This window comes from Pezoporus occidentalis, unplaced genomic scaffold, assembly GCF_034315485.1.
Source record: "Pezoporus occidentalis ecotype Australia unplaced genomic scaffold, CSIRO_AGI_Poc_V1 ctg73, whole genome shotgun sequence".
Lineage (NCBI taxonomy): Eukaryota > Metazoa > Chordata > Aves > Psittaciformes > Psittacidae > Pezoporus > Pezoporus occidentalis.
In genome coordinates, this window is record NW_026916082.1 from 1,560,105 (window position 1) to 1,583,362 (window position 23,258).

The 23,258-nt window shown below is 42.4% G+C and overlaps 2 protein-coding genes across 5 annotated transcripts in view; one reads left to right on the forward strand and one right to left on the reverse strand.

Moving 5' to 3' along the window:
- The window catches only part of ATP5MK (ATP synthase membrane subunit k), a 272,077-nt gene that overhangs the window by 157,632 nt on the left and 91,187 nt on the right, over nucleotides 1-23,258 (reverse strand). The window lies entirely within an intron of this gene.
- Nucleotides 1-23,258, forward strand: part of NEURL1 (neuralized E3 ubiquitin protein ligase 1) — a 157,642-nt gene that overhangs the window by 90,249 nt on the left and 44,135 nt on the right. For all 4 annotated transcript variants that reach the window (XM_062601960.1, XM_062601962.1, XM_062601959.1 and 1 more), the window contains exons 2-3: nucleotides 4,212-4,453; nucleotides 8,543-8,864. In XM_062601960.1, coding sequence (XP_062457944.1) covers nucleotides 4,212-4,453; nucleotides 8,543-8,864 — 564 coding nt within the window. The remainder of the gene's footprint in view (nucleotides 1-4,211; nucleotides 4,454-8,542; nucleotides 8,865-23,258) is intronic.

The following is a 23,258-nucleotide window of genomic DNA, read 5'->3' on the forward strand; positions in this document are numbered from 1 at the left end:
TGTTTGTGGCTCAGGGGAGCAAGCGGTACATTACCACTTTTGCCACTCTCTTGGCAGGGCTCATGGTATTAGGGGCAGGTTGTGTTTGGGGTTCAAAGCCAGTACTGACAGAAATGGTTCAAACAGCATCTATTATTGGGCATGAATTGAAAACTGATGTCTCTCCAATCTTCCAAGTGAGCAGATGCCGTTTTATGTGACCTCCAACATGAAACTTGGAAAGCTATACTGGGTCCATGGTGCATCTCTAGATTTGTAACCTTTTGACACAGAAGCTGTTTGCAAACAGGCATGATTTTCCTGTTGTGACTTTTGTCATGAGATACCAGTCTGCATAGTCATGGCATGTTGTTACAACTCCTGCTTGTTGGGGGGAAGTTGTGTTATACTGTGGAATGGGAAACTTTCAGTGTCCCTGAACATGCTGTCATATTTCAGACTTCTTTCAGATACTTAATTGTTTACAATTTTTATTTCAAGCAGTTACTTCATCTTTGCTGGGTGACTGGTAAGTCAGGTTGTGACAGAGGAGAAGTCTTGGGACAGACTCTCGGTTAATGAAGTCTTGCACGGTTGCTGTGAAATCAGGAGGACTTTTGACTCTTTTTGCCAGCCAAAACTCTGGGTTTGTGAGTTTCACTCAAAAAAAGTAATTGAAACCTACAGCAAGGGCTCCAGCTGTAGTGTACCAGTATTGCTGGTAGCAAAGGCTGAGGATGTCAAAATGCGTAGTAGTGTAAACAAGGGATGGGAGAAGGCTGGAGTCCAGGTCCAGCCAGTGAGAACAAAAACTTTAAGCAGATGATTTATTTTTAGCCAGCCAAGTAAGGAAAGCAATTTATCTCACCAGCTTGTGTTGCTAAAGCACCCCTTTCCTTGTCTAAGTCCAGCGTTAGGTGTTGCCATCTGAAGTTACATGGTGTCTCCTCCTTTTGGAGTGGACATGCTGCCCTGAAGAAGTTGAGCAAAGGCCTTTGTATTTGACCCATTGCTTTAACATCTCCAGGTACTTGTAAAGTACAAAACCCCATTATTAAATAGTTGTCCGTTTTTAAAATGAAGACTTTTTCTGGTCCTTTCCTGAGCGTGTTCATCATGTAAGAGTCATTGCTGTGTAAGGGTATTTGGGAGAACGAAGGAGATCTTCTCTCCATTTGCATTATCCATGGATAATGATGGAAGCTGATCCTGGGGTGTTTCTTCTATTCCCATAGAGCATGATGGCCCTGCTTTTCAGCTGTCTTCATGGGGGGCACTCACCCTGCAGATGCTGGTCTGGCATGGGTTTGACCCATTCTCACTTAGCAGTGCTGGACCATCACAGCAAATAAGCATTCCTCTGGCATCCTTCCCGTGGGGCCAGGCAGGACCCTACAGCTCCAAAATGCTGCTCCAGCAGATGCTCTGGACATACACTGTTGTTATCAGAGCCTGTTTTGGAAGCTGTGGGAAGCTTTTGTAACTCCATTACTGCATTTTAAAAGGGCACAATGGCCTGTGGAGAGGTGCAACAGCTACTATCACAGCCAAGTTATCTGGTAAAATTAGACCACTGAGATTTGCAATCAGGTTAAAATGTGTGTGCCTTTGCACTGCACAAGTTTGCTTTGGTGAGTGACTGCCAGCAAAAAGTTTGAGCTACAAAATTCAGGTCTGGATGTAAAGATGACATGAAATTAATGTATAGTCACTGGTAGCTTCTTCCCTTTCACATAATATGCACCCTATCAAAAATATGTTGAATAAAACAAGACTGGAAATTACTAGTGAAAGAGTTTTTCTCTATGGGGCGCTTGACTTTAAATAATCTCAGACAGTTGAATATATCCTTCAATATGCAATATGTTTCAGAAATCATTGTGACCTCATATATATCTTAGAGAAAGTGAAAAATTTGGGAATGGAAGTTTCTATGCTTGATGTTTATTTTCAGTTAGTCTACCTATAAAAAGGGGTATAGCAGAAATGGAGAGACAGCTAAGAGATGAGCAATGAGGAGATCCAGTGGCCTGAAAAGTTTCTGCTAAAAGAGAAGCTGGGATGATTTGCTTTGACCGTCTGTCAGCAGTCTCGTCCCTACAGACCAGCCAGACCCACTGGGGAAGGTGGAGTGGAGAAAGATTAAGTCAGCCGCTCTTGCTGGCTCTGACTCATAACCGTTTGTGATGATGAACAGCATCATGTTTGCAATGATAAAGGAAGTATTTCTTTGCAAAATGCCATTAAGCCTGAGGAATTCATTGGCAAGGTGTTGCTAAAGATGAGGGCTTAGTGTGGTGATAGTAGAAAACATACCTGGTTTGGAAAAAAGCTAGTGATACTGGAAGGGATTCAATCTTACACACATAACAGAATCATAGAATTGACTAGGTTGGAAAAGACCTTTAAGATCATCAAGTCAAATTTTCTGTTCTTTGGGGCATAAGACAGGCTCCAATTAAACACGTCTTAGGAAGTTACCTCAGAAAGTTCTATCTGCAGGGCTGCTGCAGCTTGTGTTGTCTTCTGACCACCTGGTCTGGGGTGTGGGGAGAGGCAGGATACACTGCCCCATGTCAGTAGCATGACCAAAGGGAAAAGGTCAGACTCACGCGAGCTACTCCATCCTGACCTTCCCTTCACCATGTCAAGCTCCTTATTTCTTCTCCTGTGTGTGGTGGGAACAGGCGAAGGAAGATGACTTACATTCCACAAGATTTTTAGCGTCAAATAGCTCCCAGTGGGTTCCTCTCTCCCTTAAAACCATTAATGAAAGCATTTAAAAGTAACAGCCCTGTTTGTCTAGCCTTGCTGCTCTGTTCTGAAGTGATAATACTGTTGCTGAAAATGGGAGCTAAAACCAGCAAGGAGATGAGAAGGCTGAAGTGACTGATGCTGAAGCTGAATTAAAAAGTTCTCTTCAAAAACCAGGATATTCTGTTGGTAGTTATTCAGGCTCACCCTATTGATGTGCCATTACAACTTCATGTAGCTACAAGCTAAAACTACCCCAAAGGCTTGGAGGAGTAAGTCCAGGCTTTTTATTACAAAGAGTTACATTAGAGGTGTCAGCATTATTTTATAGTAGTTATATAAAGATGTAACTGTCAGCAAATAATTTGCATGAAGAACGCACATAATTAGTTTCTATAGTTTGTATGTTTGAGGAATAGATGTTTATAACCATACTGTTTAGTCATGCATCTTTACAGCACAAATTGGCACATTGTTAAGGTCATAGTTACTTTTGTTGCATCCTTGAGTCTATCGCTGAATAATCCTTTATTCTGTTGATACTCTGTTTCCAAATCTATGAGTATGTCCTCCCAAACGTATGTGCATAATATAGTGTGTATATGCACACAAGGAAAAGGAAGCAGGCAACTTGCATTTGGTATAATGATTGTTTTGTGCTTGAAGTGCTGCAGGCTCTCTACTGAAAAGAAACTCTGCATCCATTTGTTCATGAACAAAGCTGCTGTCGTGACTGTGTTGTTTGTGCATTGACTGTTTGTGTAGGGCCTTGGTTAGAGAAAGATGTAATCTCCTCTCTGCCTCATAGCCTTTCTCCCACTTCTCTTTCCTCACCATAATTATAGTGTGCTGATCAATACCTTCATGACAAGTGGGAACTCAGCTGAGGTTCCCATCTATGGAGGAGAGAGGAAAATGAATGGTGGTTGGTGGAGGGATCCAGGTGGGTTATTGCTGAGTGGTGTTTGAGTATAAATAAGCAATGTATGTGCCTGAGCTGGCACTTAGCATGGGCGGATAGGACAGCATCCAAAGACACATGGAGGCAAGGATCAATGGAGGTGCTGTTGCAAAGGAGGAGTGAGATAAAAGGTCAAGTTGTGTGGGATTCCTTAGAAGTGGAAGATTTCTCCCAAAGTGTGACAACTTTGATACAGCAGCTTCACATGTGCTTTGCTCCAGTTTTGGAACCAATTCTTCCTTCTTTTCCAATGTGTGGCCTCATGATGGCCTGTGATTTCAGTCCTGGGCTGTGATCTCCATGTTGTGCTCTATACAGATGGGAGCATTTTGTATCCTCGTAGCCTTTTATTATTCCAGATGCTCTAGAAACCCACAGTAACACACAAAGTAGGGATTTGACTGACTTTTATCTTTATCTGTAGCTTCCCTATGAAGTACTCCTGCTTATTTTTGCGCTGAAAATTTTGTCTACTCAAAGCAGATGTGAAACCCTTTTTTCCTCGTTCTCCTTTCAGATTCCATAGGTGGGTCATTTTCAACTTCCTCCCACCGATGCCACCACAAGCAGAAGCACTGTCTCCCCATCCCGCAGTGTGGAGCTCTGTCCATCAGCCCTCTGCTTTTCCATCCTCACACAAAGGGATCCCAGATCATCATGGACACGACACAGAAGGCAGTGAAGCGCCAGGCTAGCTTCTGCAATGCCATTACCTTCAGCAACAGGCCCATTGTTATTTATGAACAAGTCAGGCTTAAGGTGAGTAAATGATACCTCTCCTCATTGCCATGGAAGCTGCTGTGAATAGATGTTGGGCTTTGGTGCTTGCACCAGATGTTTAGCCCTTCATCAAAAAGCACAATAGGCTGATCTTGGCCTTAAAGATCTGTGGTCTTTGTTGATACTTTTGCTTTTGTCACCATAGTTTTTGAAGTCATTGGTACAGACTGCTGTAGAAACTGGGGACTAAAGTGAAATCCATACTCTGAAAGAGTTTATCTTGACGTTTGAAAAGAAACAGCATATTAAGATTGCATGGAAAACAGCAAGAAAAAAGGGTTGTATTGCTCATTTGGAAATACTGCAGCCTCAGAATCTCTCTAGCCAGTGTGTCCTCTAGGCTTTGCATGAATGGGCTGAGGTGAGGTGAGTAGTTATGCATTCAGTTCCACAACAAGCCCTTTTCTTCCTGTAAACAAGGCAAACAGTGAGGGCTGGTCTCATGGAGGTGGAAGTCAGCCTCTCCAAAGCCGAAAGATAAGAGGTGAAAGGGACCTGGAAGTGAAGGTGCTTGCTCATAGGCTTAGCAGGGAAGGTAAGAGGGTTTGGCTGAAAGGATGAAAGAGGCAGTCAGTTCTGTCACAGTTGTCATCTTAGTTGCAAGAAAAGTATCTTTCTAGGAGGTCTACTGACTGCTTTGTTGAATCAGTCCACTGATAGCATTAAGGTCAGAAGAGAGAACATTGCAGGCATCACATTTTTCTTGCTGGCAGAGGCGGATTTCACTTCCTTTGTGTCTGTGGTAACCAGGAGGATGGAGTTAGCACCCCTTGTGCTGCAGTTGGCATGGAAGGTTCAGCTCCTTTAAGACAGCATGACAACAGCTTCCCAGTGAAGAAATTCATCAGTCCTCTTAGGAACTGAAACACTTTTTAGGAGGTTGGGGCACTTCAAACTTAATCCAGAGATACTTTCTGATCTTTATGCCCTCTAGTTTGTGGGACTGCATTTTTCTGTTCATAGCTGATTTCATGCCTTTCATTGGCACAAAGTAAGTTGTCATCTTTGGCAACTTTAGTTGAAAGATCGGCTTGCAAATCCTTCATTTATGCACAAGGAGTTTTCCAGGAGGTTTAGCTGCATGTATCTCGTGAGTCTGGGACCTACAGCAGTGTATCAGCCTTCCCTGCCTCTTCTCTTACGGCCAGCAAAGGAGCAAGAAATGAGGAAGATGCCTCCTTTTGAAAATATACAGCGATATCAGGCTTGGGCCCATAGATAGAAAATACCTCCTACAGGTTTATGTTTCCTGTGGAGCTCTTGCTACTTCTACTCAGCCTAGAAACCCAGCAGGACTCACTCACATTGCCTAGTGGGATTTTTTTCCGTGTTGGCCAGAAGTCTGGACAAACAACCACAAAAAATTATTTGGGTGGAGATGAAAGCAGTGTTTCATTTTTGAAAACACCATCGAAGATTTGAGTGGGTTTAGTGGTTTAGGCAGGGATTCAGGGTTATTTCTTCTTCGTTCTGAAACAAGCTAACTCTGGAAACTTGCACTTGTTTATTACTGTATATTTTAGGATTTTAGCTTGTATCTAATATATGTGAAAAATACACACGCAAATCTGCACAAGGGATTTATCAGCAGAGCTCCTGTTGAGTCCAATAGGAAGGTCTCACAGGAGCAATAAATGGGCTTCAGCAAAACTTGTACTCTAGGGGTGGGTGGAAATGTAAAAACATCTTGACTTTTCTGATAATTTCATCCTGCAATTGCCTTGCTATTGTGTGTGCCTGTGGAAAATGGCATCTGAAACCTTCTTACCAGCAAGACTAACCAGGAACCCAGTCATTCAGGTCCTATAAAGTCTGAATTCCCTTTGGAAAACTAGAGGAAAGAAGTGAAGAGATTTCATTCTGTTTATTTGGTACTGTATCCCAGGCTTTATTCTGAGATTGCTTTGCGGCTTTGGGAATGCCATTAAGCTGCCAGATTTCCTTTCTTTGCCTCTAAGATATACATCCCAGTATGTTTTTTCCATGTAATTTAGGGAATGCTAGGGAGTGAGGTTGTCAAAAGTGGCATAAGGCAGTAAAGAGCAGAAGTCTGAATCTGTGGAAGCAGCCATAGCTTAGCAGTGTGGATGCAGATTCCCCTTCCCTTCTGGTATCCAGTAGACCTCCCAAGCTTTTCTGCTAGCAGTGGCTGTTGAAGAGAATTTAGTCCATCATTAACCATTGCCTTTTTTAGCAAAACTGTATACTCTTTGTCCAGTTATGTCTAATTCTTGGCAGGCTTTATACTAGATTTTAATTTGGATATTAGTTTGCCTGTGGTCAGGCTGTATTGAGAACTGTTTATAGGTGCTGATTAATACATGGACCATGTACAGCCTCAATTACCATATGAATATTTACTTCATGTGGCCTGTGATTGCTGTGAAGTATTGGCAAGAGACTGTGAAAGAGTAAATTGTACAAATAACAATGAGGCCATATTTATCTCAGACCCAAAAGCTTTTAGGTCTTTCAGTAAATTTGCTGCAATAAATAAACCAGGCTTTTTCTTGGAGTGTGTGTGTATTTCCCATTTTGTCACATGCATGCCTCATGCATCCCCTTTCCACTGGGGACATGCATGATCCCACTCCATCCCTGGCTAGACATACAAAAGAGCAAATCTGCTTCAGTCCTTTTTAGTGCCACCCTCATGTCCATCCCACAAGCAAGACCTTCCCATGGTTCCTGGGACTGAGGTCAGTGCTCAAGTGTTTCATGTAAACAGTTTAGGTGCTTGGCTGGACTGAGTAGGGATAAAGAGCAGCATTGGCTTAACTGAGGAACTCTGTTGATGAATTTTTGCTGAAGCTCTGAGTTTTCTCCAATAGTTTAATTATAAATAGAAATCTCTAGGCTTTGAACAATATCTTTGTTGTGAGATCGTTGTGCCCCCAAGGGCACACGTTCCAGATTTACCTTGGAAAGGAACATGTGAAAGAAAAATGCAATATTTATAAATGTGATTAGAAGAGAATTCAGAAGACCAGAGAAAATGTCTTGGCCAATCCCTTGGTGAAAACCTTGGGTTTCCAAATTAGGATAGAAGGGGCTGCTGCCATGCATCTGAGGACAAAATCCTACAGTCCTGGCCAGTTCAGTCTTTGGCAATGCCACTCATCTGAGCCATTGCACATTGGCAAAGCAAGAAATTACAGTAAGGTAGCAAGTTTTGTGTGACATCTGGTAGGTGGTACCATCCATGTTTCTGGTCCTGTCCTGAGCCAAGAGTGAAATTGCTTGAGGCTGCCAATGTTCTGATGGAAGAGGGCTACCTCAAGTGCTCTCGTGTTTGCTTCAGATTCAGTGCGCAAACAGAAACACCATGTGCCAACTGTCATGCAAGAACTGTCCTGGTTCCAGATGACTATAACAGATGTTCCTGACCCCAGACCAGGGGGTGCAGGTGTGTGCAACGTATCTTGATAAATAGGTTTCCCCCCATCGTAAGACAACATCTATTGTTGCTTCCTAATTGTGTATTTAACATAGTTAAATACTTTAAATTGTGCTTTCCCACACACATGTTCTCTGCTGTGAGGCTGTGACTTCATCCAATCTGACAAGCTAAATGGTGTAAGACTGTCTTTTAGTTGGCTGGGAAACCCAGAAAACCCCTGTAGTGGTGACTGTGCTTCTGGAGCGAGTGTTTTTCCCTCAGGTCATGAGAGATCGCATCATGTGAGCACTAGGGGGAAGGAGCTCTGCTGCTGCAGGTGCTGAGATGAAAGCTCTTATGGCCATTTTTGGCATATTTTGTGAGAGGATGATTCTTAGGCCAAAAGGAGTTACCCTAGAAATAGAAGTGAGTCATCATGCAGCTGTAATTACATTTCACCTCTCTGCATAGATTTGATTTTCCTTTTTTTTATGTACACTGCATCCTAAGGGTGCAGCATTACTGCTTGCAACTGAAAAAGCTGCAGCGGTGTTTAGTGGGTAAAATATTTCCTAAATCTAGAGGGCTCATCTGCACAGTGGCCATCTGTGCTCGATGACATAAACCTTGTAGTGTGTAAATGGATGTTCAAGTGCCAAATGCTGTTATTGTTGTTGTTATCTTTTCAGATCACTAAAAAGCAGTGCTGCTGGAGTGGGGCTCTTCGGCTTGGGTTTACTTCCAAGGATCCATCGAGGATTAACCCTGACACTTTGCCGAAGTATGCGTGCCCTGACTTGGTTTCCCAAAGTGGTTTTTGGGCCAAGGCTCTGCCAGAAGAGTTTGCAAATGAGGGAAACATCATAGCCTTCTGGGTGGACAAGAAGGGACGGGTTTTCTATCGGGTGAATGACTCCGCTGCGATGCTCTTCTTCAGTGGGGTGAGGACAGCAGAGCCTCTCTGGGCTTTGATCGATGTCTATGGACTCACCCGTGGAGTGCAGCTCTTAGGTGAGTACCTGGGACCAAACACACAGGGATGACGCTAACTCATCCCCATAGAAAGGCCAGCCTGATGCTGCCACCCCCCTTGCTGTGCTGGGACAGGAGCAGGGAAATAGCAGTTGATCTTCACCAGAGCGTCCTATGACCTCAGCCTGGATCATTGGGTGTTTGAAACTTAGCACATAAATATAACATGAGTGGGAGATGGGAAACAACCACTACAGTATAGCACTAGGAGCCATCTGTAGGTGGATTTCTGCTCAGAGATGTTGCTCTGTCAGAGCATAGTCTGGAGTGTGGCATATACCTTGTAAACTGTCTTTTTATCTCTTCTGCTGCTTTCCCTATGCCAAAAGGAGGAAATGCATTTTACATGTTATGGATAAATCCTTCCTGGATGGCACTGTTATGATTTTCTCTCTGGTTTAATGGGAAAATTTGAAACATTAATATCTTGCAAATTACCTGGGAGAAACTGTGGCTGGTTTTGCCTGGATGCATCTTTCACAGAGGAGTTAGGTTTGTCCTCTAGAGCCTGAAGGCTGGATAAACATTTGGGATTGGAGGATGAAGAGCACTGAGTGCCTGTGTCTTCTGTCATCCTCAGCTGAAACTGAGATAGTTTGGCTTTCACAAGGACTCAGTCAAGCCCCAAATGTGCAGGCTGTCGAGGTTTGGGCTATTTGAGTTTGTACATCTTAGCAGAACTGAAGAGTCTCCAAGAACCCAACTTAAGGTGCAGCTAGGTTGCTTGGGGGACTAGAGGTGTCAGCATGCAGCCTTAGAGTTGGATTTGCATTGTCACCGGGGGGGGGAAACAACAGCTCTTCTCCATGTAGCAGTAGTTTCATGGCTCTTGTTTTCACTACGGAAAAGGTTAGATGGTACCTGGTCACCTTCATGAGCTGAAAGGCCTTCTGAAGATGAAATGATCTTGCTAGGCTGAGAGATCCTGGCTTTTTCCTGTCATGCAGCCTGTTGTTTAACTCTGTTAAAAAGAAATCTTCATGCTATTATCAAAAAATGTTGCAAAGCTTCTTTCTGACAGTTCTGCCTCCTTTCTGCATGTATGAAAAAACATGGTGGCAGAACTGCCTGTAGCAACCTACATGGCAGGGAAGAGGATGTGGGCTCAGCAGTTGAAGAAAGAGGGCTGATCTCTTCTTGCTGCAAAAACTACTGGTCTGAGATTGCACAAGACAGAGGAACTGAATTTCTCAGCAGCTTTCTGCTTTCATTTCGGAGCAGAAAGATTTATCTTCAGTTGTGAATCAGTGTGAATCAGAGCCACTAGGCAACTGTTTGTAGGCCAAGGTGGTGATATTTGAACTGGGATCTAGAATTTGAGCAAATATCACAATAAGGGGTCAGTTAGGAATAGCTTACAAATGACGCCAAGTCCTCTGGCTGTTCTTGCAAGATTTGGCACCTCTGGGCCTGATTAATGGCGGCCCATAACTCTGGATTATGTGTTTCTTTTCAAAATACATGAGAAAGTATTTCCTATCCATCATCCACCCCTGCATTGTCCTAGCATCTTCCACATCCCCTTTCACAAGGAAAATGTGACTCTTGCCAGCCACTGACTTGCCTCTCGTCTTACAGGCTCCGGACTCTCTGGTGGGTATAAAGTCCCTGAATAAAGCAGGCAGCTTCTGAATTTACACAGTTGGCGTGGAGCTCAAATATGTATTTATAGCTTGTTCCAGCAGTCTTCAGCAGGCTTTAAGCCTAGAAACTGTGCTGAAATGTCTTTGACTTGAGTCCTCTCTATCTTCATTCATTATTACACAGCACTAAAAGTCAGAGCAGGGAAATCATCGGCTGTGTTGCCTTTGGATTCTATAGGCATACCCACTGCAATGTTCTGCACTCCTGTTTTAGTGTAGCAGACCACACATATAGTACAGGACAACTTGCCAGAAACTCCCAGGACTTGACAAATGAATTTCATAGCTTAGCTACAAACATATGGTTGAATTCAGCCTGGTATGGCATGCAGGGCATCTGATGGAGGCTGGGTATGCTAGAGTAGTATGTTGAACAGAAGAGCCTAGTATTTCAGATTCCAGTTCAATGATTTATTTCCTCCCAACCCCAAACATGTTCCTTGTTCCTGAACTTCATTGTTTTCCAAATGACTGTAGGGTCGCAGGCTCATACTGCACCTCTGCATTGCCTCCATTTGCTTTTATGTGTATTTCACTCAAAAATCTCACCAAAAGCTTTACTATATCTTGTGTCAGTCTTTGTTTATTGCAGAATTATTCCCTCCCAACTCCCAAGAATGTAACTTCACTTCCAAAATCAGACTTGCCCAAAGGTGTGCAGCAGTTAAATCTTGTGTCACTGCAAGATCCCAGCTCTATAGGGAAACACACAGTGTGCTTTTATGATCCCAAAAGTTACAACTTCAAAAATTTCATGGTTTTGTTTCACTTATCTGTGCTAGATGTGTCCCCAATAAAGCAGGGAAATGACCAAGTCTAGTGACATGATTCCTGTGTTACAGATAAAATAGAGACTTGAACAAAACAGGGTCCAAAGCCTTGGAAGCATTAAATGATTTGCCTGAGGCAAATCAGCAGTGTTACCTGATTCAGGGACGCCATCAGCCTTGTTGCCCAGCTCAGTCCTGCCACATTCTCCATCAGGCATTGCATAACACTCTGGCACCACTAAATTGCGTCTGTAGATGAAAGAGAAACAGCTGGTTTGTACCTTAATTTTTCATTTCCTTCTGTTTATAGCTTTACCCATAGCATCAGCCTTACTAATAATTACCCATATGTCATTACTGCTGCCAGTACACAGGTTTATGTGGCTGTCGCAGATGTTCCTGGGTCCAGCTGCTTGACGTTCAGAAGCAAAGCCCTTTAAGCAACATCTTTGCCTGCTTGATTTTGTTCTGAAACAGGTAAAAGGGCTTGTGTGGTCCCCTGCATCTCAGCTGAGGGGAGCTCAGAACCAAGTTTGGACCATGTCTTGCTTGTCGCTGCTGGAGTGAGTCAAAATGAGGTACTGGCTTAAATCCACCTTGAAGGTGGCTTCAGCAGTGAGGGTCACAGTGCTAACATGCTTGGTCACAGGTGAGAGGCTGTTCTTTTCTCTCCTTGCCTCTACCCATGTTACAGAGCTGAAAAGGCTTAAATTCACCCAGGAACCTGGTCTCCTCTGACCACAAGGTCTCAGCTGATTTCCTGCCATGGTGCAATGTCCTGCATGGGAGAGGTTATTGCAATTGAGTGCATGCATGTTCTGTGTTTTAGGGCATGAGTTTCAGCATAGATGCAGGCTTGTGTGACCTGTAAACATGCCCTTATACAGTGACTCTCCTGCTGACATGCTCAACTTGCAGGCAGGATGGTTTACAGCTCTGCTTCCCTTTTTGGGCAGCTAGTTTTGCACAAGTGCACTTTTACATTCCAGGGTAATTTAAAGTAGTATTTACTAGAAATGTGGCTTGTCCTTATGTTATCACTTCAACATACATGCATACTCATTCACACTTCAAAAAGAGTCCGAGAAAAATGGAATACAAGCAATCTGCTGCCTCACTGCCACAATAAAGCATCAAAAAAAGGACCAGCTGTTTAAATCTTGTGGTCTTCAGAGCCCTGAAGGAGGGATGGCAGCTCATGGGAACCAAATGGTGTCTCACATTAACCTGCTTTTTTCAAGCACTTGGCTAGTGAACCTGGCATAGTCTAAGAAATGTTAATGTGTGCTTTCTGTGGACTCATTGAAGGACAGCAAGGGTGCAGCTTTCCTCAGTGATGTGTACATTATGGTATATGTGTGTTTTCAGCATTTTCCTATAGCTTTTGGTGGGAAATTCCAGGTTTTCTTGTTGTATGGTGCCTGTTTGAAAATTGCCCCACTGTTTTTGGCAGAAGCATTGCGGCACAGCATTGCAGAATGGTTAAGGTTGGACAAGACCTATGAAGATTGTCTACTTCTACCATCTAGTGTCTTGTCTTTCGAAGCACAACACATGCTCTAAAAGTACGGAAAAATGGGACTGCAAAGTAACGATTTCAGCATACCCTTCTACCTACCCTGTATTTCCAGTGGGACAGTGAGGAGCTGTCTATTCAGTTTCCTTAGTCCTGTTCATTACTAATATGGTCAACAGCCAAACCCCTTTACTGTTTATTACGCTGTTCACGCTTTCCTCCCATCCATCTGTATTTTCATTCATGCAGTATTTCAAAGTTATCTTGGTCTTTTACCAGCTCAGATTTGGAAACCAAGGATAACTTTATTTAGATTGGAACACTGAGAGGCACCTGTTGAAAGCAAAGCTTCACCACCTCTTGTAAATGACAAAAATGTGAAGACCTTGCAAACTGGGAAAAAAATTACATGCATCTACATTAAATGTGCATGTATTACATTTACTTGAATTAGAAACAGTATAAATATATACTTTGCTCACAAATACATATAGATATCCTAGCAGAATTAACTGGCAGTGCTGTATATTATATTGGGTATTTGGAAAATCTTTCATTTCTCCAGTTCCCCTTCCTCACTTCTTATTCCTTCATGTTTGCAAAGCATAATAAGTCAAAATGTAAATTGGCCATGGGTGGAAATTTACTCATCTTGGTGTGTATTTGACAAGGAAGTTTCACACTTCGTAGGAAAGAAGAAAACATGTTTTTCTTTCTTCATCCCTCTCAGTTCTTATGTAAATTGAATCTCTAGCTCTGGGGCACCTTTCGAGGAAACGTTAAATAAGCCTCAAATGAGGTGGATTTATGGGCAAATTTCAGGTGTGAATGGTGTAAGACTGATGATAAATCTTATTTATCACCCGCATCTGCAGTTTTACCATGTGGTTATTACAATTTTATTTTCCAAGTGCAAAACTCATTTTCCATTGCCCACGGGAATCCATTTCTGTTGTTATTCTGACACATGCAAATAAGCAGACTGATCTGCAGCGAATGCTTTGCACTAAACAAAATTGGATAATCAAAGATGACCGCAGTGTATTTTTATAGTCTATTGTTGAAAGTGGAAGCTGTAAACTATTTACCCTCTCTGTGGAAGCCTGTGACTATCTGATGAAAAAGAGTAATACATGTTTAAACAGAGCCCTACTTAATGAAGGCAAGATACACACGACCGGCAAACAGTCAGTTGTCCTTGTTTTTCTGTATCTCCTAAGCGGGAAGCAAATTCAAATTGTTCATAAAGTTTTATTGTCTGTAGCTGTTGTCTCTATGGCAGCTGCAGGAACTCTCTAACACGGCTAAACATGAGAAACCAGTTTAATAAATAATTCATCTCTTGCCATTCCAATTAATCCCTGGTTTGCCTTAGCATCTCTAGAGGGATGTGATAGGTACCCGAAAGTTAGCTCACAGCCCAAAAGCAGCCCCTTGTTCTTGAAGGTCCGTCTGTCTTCCTTACGATGATAAGGATGCTGGACACAGCACTTTAAAGCAATCCAGAACTCGTCTTGGCCATGGGAATGCAGCAGCTCCTTTTTTTTTTTTTTTCCCCTTCTCTTTGTGTTTGATTGTAAACAGCAGAGAATTTGTGCCGAGGAGACTGGGCTGGCCTGCAGGGGAGGGCAGCATCTCCCCAGCACTTCCCCCTGTTCCACTGCCCAAGCTGCCTGTGCTGGGGGGGGTCAGGCTGTGCAGGTGAATGGCAAACACCAGTGAGATATCAAGTAAAACAAGGCTCTGAGGGATCAGCATTTCAGGCTTCACTGGGTCTTGATGAGGTATTGAATGACAAAATTGCACAGATGCTCTGTGCCTTACTTATATTTCATTGGTGGTGTTCACTGGTGAACCTGTTGCTATCACCTGAACCACCTTTGCCTTAGCAGGACTGCTTGTGGAGCTGAGGCATTGCTACAGGTGAAGAGAAAGGGCAAAATGTGGCACACAATGTACCATTGGGCACATTATATCCACAAAATAACCACACTGGTGTCAGGAGAGCCTGCAAGTGAGCCTGAATAGGAATAAATTTAAGAAAGATTAGTCTGGCTGTTATTGCCCAGCGTGAGGAAAATGAAGGCTGTAACAAAACAGAATAACCACTAGAAAAATAAATGTGCTTTATAAAGTTGCTTTCGTTCTCGTAGGCTGAAATATCATTTATAACACAGGCAATAAGGGCTATATAGTAATATTTTCCATGTTACCCATAAAAGCCTATGGAAATACGAAGACTCTGACAATTTTAAGTGGTGTTTACATTATGGTTATGTGTACGCTGTAGTTCAGATTCTGACACTGCAGAGGTAGGCCCCTGAGTTAAAAAGGTGATGTCTTCGCATTAAATATTTGTTATGATGATTTATTTGGCTGTTGCTTTAAGGAGGTGGATACTGCCGGTTTACACTAAGAAGTTTATTTTGCCTTTGCTAAGTGTTGTTATTTTTTAGCAGAAGTGTGGAACCTGTAGTCTGGAAACAGTTATTCCAATTAAAAGGGCTTTGACCTTCCTTTACTTCTACTGAAGGTATAAACTACAGGAATAGTTGAACATATATTGAATTTATTACACAGCTATAGTTAGTTACAGAAGTATCTAGTATAGTCAGGGCCTTAGAGAATAATAACACACCTCTGATGGAGCAGTGTATTCTTTTGGGAAACATTTCAGAGTTCCTTATGCTAGTAAATATTTTGGTGGTTTTGATTTAAACCATTAGGAAAATATAACTATGCTGTTTATTCCAAAAATACATTCTTTTAATTGATACTTAATGCTGCATATATTTGTATATTTTCTTAGCTTGTCTAATGTGGTTCTTGTTGTAATTCCGTAAGTAATAAATGTCTTTAAAAAGAAAGGTGAAGAGAATGTGTTGGTACAGGGAATTAATCTTTGCAGCCTGCTTAATTCCTTTCTCCAAAATATTCAGCAATACAGTTTAAACTGTACAAACCTTTGGCTTTAATGCTGAAAGTTAATTCCTCTTCATTCATAAAGCAATAGCTTGATAAAAAGAGTGCATTTACTGTAGTGTGAGACAGTTGGAGCTGGACGTAAGTTTTGGATGTGAATTGAGTAGATGATGTGGTAAAAGTATAACAATTTATTGTGCTAATCTTGCAATTCCAGCTGTTCTGGCTGTGGAGGCCCTTTCCCCTAAGCCTCTATGACAGATGACAGCTAAACATTGCTCATATGATAAAACTAAACACTGATTCTGTACCGTATGTCTCTGCTGGTGTGAGATAGCACTTTGTCATTTCAATGTGTAATTGGTATCACAGCTGCTGAATGTGCAATTTACTGTAGAGAGGATATGATTTTGTTGTCCCTGTAGGTGTTTGGGTTGTTAAAAAGTTTGACACCTTTAATAAAATTAAATTGGCTTTTCCATCCCATCCGTATCAGCAACAGAGCTAAAAATGAGATTCCTTTGTACTCCAAAGTCTCCACTAATTTTTTTCCAGGCGGTATGTGCAGAGCTGTTGTTGTTGGGCTCAGTCTGGAAATCCTTCCTGTAGCCCAACTCTACTCAGTTTTACCAGCCTAATCTTGCAGCCACCGGCGGAGTCACTCTGGTTTTACACTGTGAGCAGAATCCAGCCCTGGGTTTTTGCTCATTCATCACTTCTCTTTGGCCAAACACTGAGCAGCAAAATCTCCTCTGCACCTTGGCGGGCTAGTCTCAAAGAAAACAAAACATTCTGATTCAGGGAATTTGTGCTGATTCAAGCTGGGACCTCTGCTTCCATGGACCTTTGTCCAGGCCAGGAGAAATGAACCTCTTGAGGTCTGTGTAACTGTTCACAAGTGGCTGAAAGATGGCAAAAATGCAGGTGGTATCATCTGCTCATGCTGACTCAGAAGACAGTCAAGTGTGCAGTGCTGCCTGCCACAGCATTAAACACTCACCAGACTTTGTTATCAAAGTAACTATTGCTAAATTTCGGTGTATTCTTGCATCAAAAAGTTCTTGTCCATGTGTAATGCGTAAGGTTGTGCCTCACCTGCTACCAGGAACTAGCCTCAGACACCAAGTGTCACACTAAATCATGGTGCTAATACATGGGCTAGCATGATCCATTTGTTTATTTATGCCAAAGATATTAATTGGGATTTCATAAACAGAAAGAGCCTCTCTATTCACCAGCTGTACGTGACTCTTCTGGTGTGTAGAAAATGCAATGCATATGACTGTGTGTCTGTATAAATCATAAAGTGCAACTTCAGGGCTGTCCAGGAAAATACATAAGAAGGATGTGGACCTGATGGAGTGAGTCCAGAGGAGGGCCACAAAGATTATTAGAGAGCTGCAGTGCCTCTCCTATGAACACAGGCTGAGAGAGTTGGGGTTGTTAAGCCTAGAGAAGACTCAGGGGAGACCTTAAAGCAGCTTCCAGTGCCTAAGGGGGCTGACAGGAAATCTGGAGAGGGATTTTTTACAAGGGCTTGTAGGGATAAGAGAAAGGGTAATGGCTTTAAACTGACAGAGGGGAGATTTAGACTAGATATCAGCGAAAAATTCTTAACCATGTGGGTGGTGAGACATTCAAGAGCTCACCCAGAGAAGCTGTGGCTGCCCCATCCCCGGCAGTGTTCAAGGCCAGGGTGGACAGGGCTTTGAGCAACCTGGTCTGGTGGAAGGTGTCCCTGCCCATGGCAGGGGGAGTGGAACGAGATGATCTTTAAGGTCCCTTCCAACCCAAACCATTCTGTGATTCTATTACATGTTTCTGCTATGATGAAAATATCATCCCCTTTACTGACATGCACTAAGTGCTTCTTCCTGTTGTTATGGGAATTATAGCAGGGTACTGTTGGCAGAACTTTGTGAAGTTTGTATGAAGCATTTCCACGTACATAGGCTAGAACAGTATGTCCAGTCATTGACAAGTTTTGATTCTCATCCATTTGAATAATTTCGAGGTTAAAGATCTTTACAGAAATATTTTAAGTGAAATTTCTATTCCATCTGCTCCTATTAGATTTTGAAATGAAACTTATTTGGGATTGGTAAAGTTTTAGACTGTAGCTAGAGATAAAAGATAAATCAGCTTGCTGGTCACTGAATCAAATCTTGTGCCACTGGCTGTGGCTGGTGTATTTAAGATGAAGATCTCTTGTGATGCATCTGCCACTGGTGTGACCATAGACAATTAATGCTCTTCAGGAAAAAAAGAAATGTTTAATTGCTCTATCCTCTTTTAAGAGGATAAAGACCACTCCAGGGAAAAAGCCTGTAGAATCCAATAATCCTATTCCTGCTCCGGTACCACGCCAGTAAATACCACAGCACTTGCATGAAAAGATTTGCAGCTTCCAAAATCTTTAATGCAGAGTGTTCCTTCTTTCTCTGAATGCCTGAGTTTGGGGACTCCAGCACCTCAGAGCCATGTGTTTACTTGAACAGGAGACCGATAACAATTTATTCAATGTATTTCCGTAATCATTTGCATTCCCTCCTCATTCTGCAGTGGTGTTTCCCTGGTTGATCTTTTTTGCCCTCTTTGCTGCCTGTAGGCAGCAGCCATCGCCCTCCTGAGCCTTTCACAGGCATCAGCAGGCTGCTCTGTTATCCCAGCTTTGCTTGTGTGCAAGTATCTTTTAGACAAAAACACTGGTCCTGTTGGCTTCTGTCCCTGTTCGTAGGCCTGGTTGGTTGTAGCTGGATCTGATTCAATGGCTCTGTACGCTGGAGTATGCTCATATCTGAGACAAGCCTTGATGTTGCCTTTATTTGTTAAACTGCTCTTTTATTGCTTCCATCCTAACATGGTAGAAACTGCAGATCGTGACTGTAACACTGCTTGGCCAGGTGGAGAGAAATTGGCCTCATGCTGAAGGTCAGTGCTAGAAACAGTTGGAAAGAAAACCGAACTGATGGAGAAATTCACTGCAGAGCTGCAGGGACTGCAATTTCAACTCAGCTTAATTGACTCACTCGAGAAATACATAAATAATTCAGTCTTAGTCCATAATCACTATTAAGGCTATTTGTATGATAATTTCTAGTACTTCAGTTTTGGATGTGAGACCTAAAAGACCAATGCTCCATAAAAAGGAGGTAAGCTCCAAAGTGTCAAAGTAATGACGTAATGGTGAAGCAGAGGGTGCTCTATGTTGGCAGGCTAAAAAACCCCACCCAACAAAAAACAAAAATCAACAAACTGATGGAGGAAAAATTCAAGTGGGAAGCAAAATACTGTTATTAAAGGTGTGTATAGGCAGATTACCCTTTCTCAGTTGCTCAGAACAGAAGACTGCATAGGCTGCAGGGCCTGAATTCAACAGGATGGTTAACTACTTAACCACCTCTTATGCATATGTAGTTGTATTTGGCATGCCAAAAATGAGGTGTATGCTTGAGTAAGTATGTTAATTCACATTCCTAAAGATAGCCATGTGCTTAAGTGCTTTGCTGGATCCTTTTCTTTGCCATCTGCTTGTTGCTGGGTTCTGTGCAGGGCTTGCTAGGTCAAAACCCATGGTCTGTGCTTAATCAGTAATCAGTGGTTATGCAGGGATTAGACTCTGTGCTTAATGGTTTTTCTGAGCAGCAAAGACTCTTTTAGGAGGAAGAAGAGGAGGAGAGAGATGAGCATGAGCAGGGGAGGCTGGAACACACTGCTGAAGCTGGAGGGGCTTTAGAGAGGTTGCCTCCCAGCAATGTTTGCTTTTCTTGGCTAGTTTCTGTGCAGGAATATTTAAGAAGGGGTGCAGAAGCATGAGGGGAGCAGGGAGATGAAAACATGGAAACAGGGCGAACTGCTGTTTGAAAGCAATGGAAGAAGGACGGGTTTGGCCAAGAGAGATCAGGTTATATTGATGGGAAAGAAACCATCCCTTTCTTCCCTTAAACAAGGTTCAGTTTACACTTGTAAATCACTGGCTTGTTTAGATTTTGTGTTGGTAATTCATAACCCAAAGGCTCTGGTTTCCTTTTTTTTCCCCTTTATCTGGACAGCACAGGGTGTTTGAACTGTTTTGCATGGGTCACTGTGGATGCCTGGTATGTTCCTTAAAGATAAGTGAGCTCTTTTATCAGGTCAAGTACATACTACTGACACTCTCTCTATCAAATGGGATCATGAAGATACAGGAGCAAAACAACACATGGCGTGGTACCTGAGTCAGATGTGCTTCTTACATCCCAAATTAGATTGGTGTCTTTTTTGTTCTGCTTTTGATGACACCTATTCCTCTTTGTCTAATGGCTCTTTTCATCATATAGTTAATTTATTATAGAAGTCTTCTGCTAATAACAAACACTGACTGATCTATCACAGGGGTGTTTTGGGTGAAGGTGAGCAGGCTGTGTTGAGGACAGAGGAGATACCCTCTTGTTTGTCAGTACTTTGCAGTGAGGTTTTCACGCTCCACAGTCTCTGTTTGTGCTGCCAAATAAACTCCTGTCTATTGAGTTTTGCATTAGAGTCTAATCTTCCACTTAGCAGCATCTCTAGCATCTCATCCAAGCAGCTTGTTTGTCTGAGGAAAAAACCAACACCCTCTTTAAAATATATACTGAGTGCAGTGTTTTCCTGGGGAGGGTTTAGTTACAATGGAAAACCTAGAAAATTAATGCAAATTAATTGCAAACATGGCTAAAAAAAAAGACTAGTTATGCTAACCTGACTATTTTTATGGGCAAGAGTTTAGAATTTAAATAGCCTGACATTCATTTAGTAGATTCAGAGTGAGCTCAGCTGACATTTGATGTACTTTAAGAGTTTTGCTGGCAACCACAAAAATGAGAAAAAATATGTATCTTAGCCTTTCTCTGAGATAAGCACAGCAGTACATGGTGGCCACTAGTGAAACCCAGGCAGCCATGATGAATAAAACCAGCAGTGAATGATAGGGGCTTCTCAAACTGCTCTAGATAGACCTAAAGACAACCTCACCATCACTCCTGCGGATGTGTCACTGTTGGTTATTCTGGCGTAAGCGTTGTGTGGGGCATTTTCGTAGCCACCAGTCCCAGATGCTTACTGCTTTCCCTCCTCAGGATGTTCCTCTTGGCAGCTATTTGACCAAGCTATTATTTTATGGTATATTTAGTTCTTTTTTATCTTTTCTCACTGTCAGTCTCTCCAGCCCAATAATCATGTTTTCTTCTTTACCACAGCCTCCATATCCTGCTGTCATTCTAAAAATGCTTCTGTGATGTTAAATCTTTTCCAGTTATATGATGAGAATTAATTCATTCTGACACAGCCATGAAAATCTGATTCAATTCCTTTTTTTGGTACCTCAGTCACAGTCCTTGATCACAAATCAGCATGAGTCAGAATTTCCCAGGTTATTATTTCCTCAGAAAGGCTGATTGCAACCCTGTCTCCATATTTAATATCCTTTTTCTTACTGCAGTGGAGCTGGGCAGTAGAGGTTGCAGTGATTTTGTTTGGAGACCCGGCTGTTGTTCTGGCCTTCGATGCCACACGTGGAAAAGGTGACACTAAAGAATATCCCAGACCAGTTTTACTGTTGCAGTTTCCAATCATCAGGTAGTTGAGTCCACGCTGGCTCTGTAGCATAAAAGTGACTACAGAAATTACAGATTCATTTATCTGGAAACAGTAAATCTTGGTTCACAGGTAGGCAGGGAACGCAGTGGCTTTATCAGCTTGTGCCAGGACATGAGAACTTAGTAGTGAGGAGTTTTCAGACTGGCCATATTGCACTGAGATTTTCTGTCAAAAATGGACTCTCATGAAATGTTTCAGGTAGTTAGGTTTTGAATCCTTTTGGGTTCAACTGAATAAATGGGTAGCTTATCTGAAGTTACTGGAAGTAGACCAGAATGAAAAATAAGTGGGAAATACTATCTTTGGGCCCTGATAATTCATTTTTTTCTCCCCAATACATATTCATGTCTCAGATTTGATGTCTGGAGGCCAGGACCATGTTAGCTGCCCATTGAAAGAGTGAAGAGCTACCAGCCTGTTCTTCTGTGTTGGGTTGTGCTGTCATTAGGAGGGGTTTGGAGGCATGAAAAAGCTTCCCATTTCTTACACAGCACTCTGACTCTGAAAGCAAATGCAGGAGGAAATCCTGCTTCCACTGCCTTTGTACCTTTGCTTAATCTGAAAGATGTGCTGTTGACTGAGCAGTAACTGAAAGGGCTGCAGGAAGGAGCAGGCATTGCTTCTTGCAAGTCACAGGAGGCAGGCAAGATCCCTGTGCCTGCCCCATGAAGTTTGTCTCTGCACAAATTCAATGTTCAGCTTGAAGACTAAGGAGCTGTTTCCATGTTTTCTATTGAATGCTGCAGTTTCCTTTGGAAGTGTCTCTCTTGGGCTCTTCAAGTAAGGCAGTATTTAATACTCACTTGATATTAAATACTTGGGTTTTTTGTTCCCTACCAAGCTCTAGGATTTTTTTCTTTTTATTTCATTTTTCATATGAAAAGAGGGAAAAAAAGAGAAAAAAGAAGCCCAGGAGAGATTAGCCTATTGCTTTCATGAGGGAAGAATATTTATTAGGATTTAATTGTGCAGGAAAAACAATCAAGCGCTGCCTGCAGGGGAAAGCCTTTATACACTGGTGTGAGTACATCAGATCAATAACTAGTGGTTAACAGTAAGAGACAAAAAGCCGTCCTTAATTTGAGTGGTAAAGGATTCAGCTCCCAGTTCAGGCTCAGATTTCTCATCTTTCTGAGACAAATGACACAAGTGCCTCCTTTCTGCAGGACAGAGATACCACTTTTCTTCCCGAGGGTTTCAATTCATGTGAGTTGTTGGACTCCTCATGTGCTAAAGTGTGCAAGCCAAACTACCAGTCCAACAGAAGTGCCTTATCTTTGACTTCAGTGCCCTGTGAGTGGGTTTCTGGCAGAGGCACGAGTTACTGTTTCATGACTCTATTTTACATTGTGTTGCATATGCCAAAGGCTGTGCTGTGATGCTCCTGCCCTGCTAGGTGCAATGGTTATGAAAGCTTAGGTGAGTGAACTCAATTTCACCTAAAATTTCCAAACAATTTGAGGTATTATTGGTGAGGATAATTAGGATAAGATGCTGGTATGCTGAGAAGAATGGGTGGCCTTTGTGAGGCTCATCCATTATTAATCAGCCATGTAATTTCCTTTAAGTGACAAGGTGAGATTTTGTGGTTTTTTTAGGCCCAATTTCATCTTCATGCTATGAGCAGAGATGAAACCCTCTTGCCTGCATTATTGTGAATTACCCATTTGGGAAACAAGGATTCTGCAGGTTGGAGATACTGCCTGGGAGCTTGCTCGTGACACAAAGAGACAATGAGATGCTAAATAAGCAAGAAATTAATTCTTCCTTCCCTTTCTCCTTTCCACATAAGAGATGGGCTTGTATTTGCTGCAGCTTTGCCTGCAGGAAGGCTGCAGTATGGAGCCAGTGTGTGCCATCACACTTAACCTTTGGTGTGTCAGAAGGCAGCTTATGGTGGGGTTAA